The 3537-nt window shown below is 51.1% G+C and overlaps 1 protein-coding gene and 1 pseudogene across 2 annotated transcripts in view; both read right to left on the reverse strand.

Moving 5' to 3' along the window:
• Nucleotides 1-3537, reverse strand: part of GCDH (glutaryl-CoA dehydrogenase) — a 10884-nt gene that overhangs the window by 5146 nt on the left and 2201 nt on the right. For both annotated transcript variants that reach the window (XM_011954687.1, XM_011954686.1), the window contains exon 6: nucleotides 2524-2694. In XM_011954687.1, coding sequence (XP_011810077.1) covers nucleotides 2524-2694 — 171 coding nt within the window. The remainder of the gene's footprint in view (nucleotides 1-2523; nucleotides 2695-3537) is intronic.
• LOC105520783 lies at nucleotides 888-1657 on the reverse strand (annotated as a pseudogene).

Raw genomic sequence — 3537 nt, forward strand, 5'->3', positions numbered from 1 at the left:
AAAAAAAAAAAAAAAATAGCCAGATGTGGTGGTGTGTGCCTGTAATCCCAGCATTCAGGAGACTGAGGCAGGAGAATCACTTGAACCTGGGCAGGAGAGGTTGCAGTGAGCCAAGATCATGCCACTGCACTACAGCCTGGGCAACAAAGCAAGATTCTATCTCAAAGAAGAAAAAAAATCCAGCCTGACCAACATGGTGATACCCCATCTCTACTAAAAATACAAAAAATTAAACCAGGCGAGGTGGCTCACACACGTAATCTCAGCACTTTGGGAGGCCGAGGCGGGTGGATCACTTGAGGTCAGGAGTTTGAGACCAGCCTGGCCAACATGGTGAAACCCCATCTCTACTAAAAATATAAAAATTAGCCAGGCATGGGTAGCAAGCACCTGTCCCAGCTACTCAGGAGGCTAAGGCATGGGAATTGCTTGAACTGGGGAGCTGGAGGGGGCAGTGAGCAAAGATGGTACCACTGCACTCCAGCCTGGGGGACAGAGCAAGACTCTGCCTCAAAAAAGAAAAAAAATTAGCCTCGCCCTTGAGTCAGGCCTCATAACTAAGTCATATCTGGCCCTGCTTTCAGGAGACAGGTTACCCCAAAGTCAAGATCACAATGTCAAGATGAAGAGGGGAACCTAGGGAGTCAGGAAGGAGTTGGCCAAACTGGAAGGGCGTGAGGAGTTAAGCAGAAAGAGGCTGTGGGGAACAGCAGTGCCAGGAGAGGGAACAGATGTGTAAAGGACTGGCGGTACTTCTGGAGAATTTCCAGTAGCTAAGTCTGGCTGAGAGGAGCACGTGAGTGGCCAGAGAAGAGGTGGGAAGGTCAGCAGAGGCCTGGTCACACAGGGCCTTGTGGGTTTTTTTTGCTGTTGTTGTTTTTGCGAATCTGATCTTATTTATTACTCAAAAAATCTTATTTCTGACTGGATTCAGACTTAGAAGTAGAAGCTCGCAGAGAGGACAGTCTGCGTCTCTTTGCGATTTGTCCCTGGTGCTTCTCCTTAGCCTCCTTCTTGGCCAAAAGTTTAGCATATTCTGCAGCCTCTTCCTTATTTTTCTTAGTACGCTGCTTCTTCGGAGCAATACGCTGCTGTTTGTGCTGCAGGACATGTAGAGTAACGAGACGCTGAATCTTGGGTGCTTTGGTCCTAGATTTCTTATCTTCTTTGTTTAAAGGCTTTCTTACAACATACTGGCAGACATCATCTTCTTTAGAGAGATTGAAAAGTTTACGGATTCTGCTAGCTCTACTGGGCCCCAGGCAATGAGGCACTGTAGTATGAGTCCAGGAATATCTTTCTCTCCTTTTTGTTTTTTAAAATAACCAAGTTGAGAACGCTCAGATTGGCATCCACAATGCAACCACGAACTGATCTTCTCTTTCTTTCTCCAGTTCCCCTTGGTCTGTAACAGGAATGCCCCTTACTCAGTAGCAGGTGGACACGGCCGTGGGTCAAGACACCCTGCTTCATGCAGAAACCTTGTTTTGTTGTTCCCACCACTGATTCGGACCACATAACCCTTCCATTCTTCACCCAGAGCGTCAGCAGCAACTTCTGTGGCCATACACTTCTCATAAAAAGTACAAAGTTTGCGTTCATCGTCCACTTCAATGAGTTTCTGGCAGCCAGTGGCTGGGACGATGTTCAGCTTCATCATGAAGCAGCTGAACGCCTCCGAGGCGCCATGGGAAAGAGGGTCAACGTCCGCTTAGCTCAGGCCACGTAGGCGCTTTCCTTTTTTTGTTTTTTAATAGACATGGGGTCTCCTTACATTGCCCAGGCTGGTCTCGAACTCCTGGGCTCAAGGGATTTTTTTTTTTTTTTTTAAGAGACAGGGTCTCACTATGTTGCCCAGGCTGGCCTTGAACTCTTGGGCTAAAGAGATCTCTCACTTCACCCTCCCAAAGGGCTGGGATTATGGTGTGAGCCACTGCACATGGCCAGCAGGGACCTGGTGGACTTTACACTTTGGGCTGGGCTGGGGAACACAGAAAGCACAGGGAGATGATGGTGGTCACAGAGGGGGACAATCAGGCTGGCCAGGGATCAGATCTCCAGGTGAAGCCCAGGGTCTGGCAGGGGGTCCAGGTGGCCACTTATGCTATCTTTGAGATACGGACAGAATAGATTCAGGGGGGCTGGGCGCGGTGGCTCAAGCCTGTAATCCCAGCACTTTGGGAGGCCGAGGCTGGCAGATCACGAGGTCAGGAGATCGAGACCATCCTGGCTAACACGGTGAAACCCCGTCTCTACTAAAAATACAAAAAACTAGCCGGGTGAGGTGGTGGGCGCCTGTAGTCCCAGCTACTCAGGAGGCTGAGGCAGGAGAATAGCGTAAACCCGGGAGGCGGAGCTTGCAGTGAGCCCTGATGCACCACTGCACTCTAGCCTAGGTGACAGAGCAAGACTCCGTCTCAAAAAAAAAAAAAAAAAGAATAGATTCAGGGGACAGCCCCACCCCTGAGTTCCAGACCTCAGGGACTATCTTCCTGCCACCAGGCCCCATGGGGAGCCACTCACCCAGCCGGGGCAGGTACTTCTGCCGCTGTTCCTCGTTGCCATAGGCATAGATGGGGTGCATGACGAGGGAAGACTGGACACTCATCGCCGACCTGTAGCCACTGTCCACCCGCTCCAGCTCTCGGGCCAGGAGCCCATAGGCCACAGACGAAACCCCAGCACAGCCATATCCTGGTGGTAGTAGGAGGGGAAAGCAGGACAATAGAGAACATGGCCCTCCCCAGCTAGGACCCAAGAGACAGGGCGGGATAGGGACACACAAGGAGGCAGGCACCAAGCTGACCCTAGCTGAGGTTTATTCATTTCATCTCCATAGCCACTTTCAGAGGGTAGGACAACAGCCCCACTTTACAGACTGGGAAACTGTGGCTTAGGGAAAGAAGGGGGCTTTCAGTAAGGCAGGAGGATCGCTTGAGACCAGCCTGGGCAACATAGTGAGACCCTGTCTCTAAAAAAAGAAACAAAGGGGCCGGGCACGGCGGTTCATGCTTGTAATCTCAGCACTTTGGGAGGTCGAGGCGGGTGGATCACCTGAGGTCAGGAGCTCAAGACCAGCCTGGCCAACATGGTGAAATCCCATTTCTATTAAAAATAAAAAAATTAGCTGGGCATGGGGGTACGCCCCTGTAATCCCAGCTACTTAGGAGGCTGAGGTGGCAGAAGTGCTTGAACCTGAGAGGAGGAAACTTCAGTGAGCCAAGATCATACCACTGTAATCCAGTAATCCAGCCTGGGTGACAGAGCGAGACTCCATCTCAAAAAAAAAAGAAAAAGAGAAGGGCTGGGCAACGGTGGCTCACACCTGTAATCCCAGCACTTTGGGAGGCCGAGGCAGGTGGATCACCTGAGGTCGGGAGCTCAAGACTAGCCTGGCCAACATGGTGAAACTCCGTCTCTACTAAAAATACAAAAATTGGCCGGATGCGGTGGCTCAAGCCTGTAATCCCAGAACTTTGGGAGGCCGAGACGGGTGGATCACGAGGTCAGGAGATCAAGACCATCCTGGCTAACACG

This window comes from Colobus angolensis, unplaced genomic scaffold (assembly GCF_000951035.1).
Source record: "Colobus angolensis palliatus isolate OR3802 unplaced genomic scaffold, Cang.pa_1.0 Scaffold39, whole genome shotgun sequence".
Taxonomy (NCBI): domain Eukaryota; kingdom Metazoa; phylum Chordata; class Mammalia; order Primates; family Cercopithecidae; genus Colobus; species Colobus angolensis.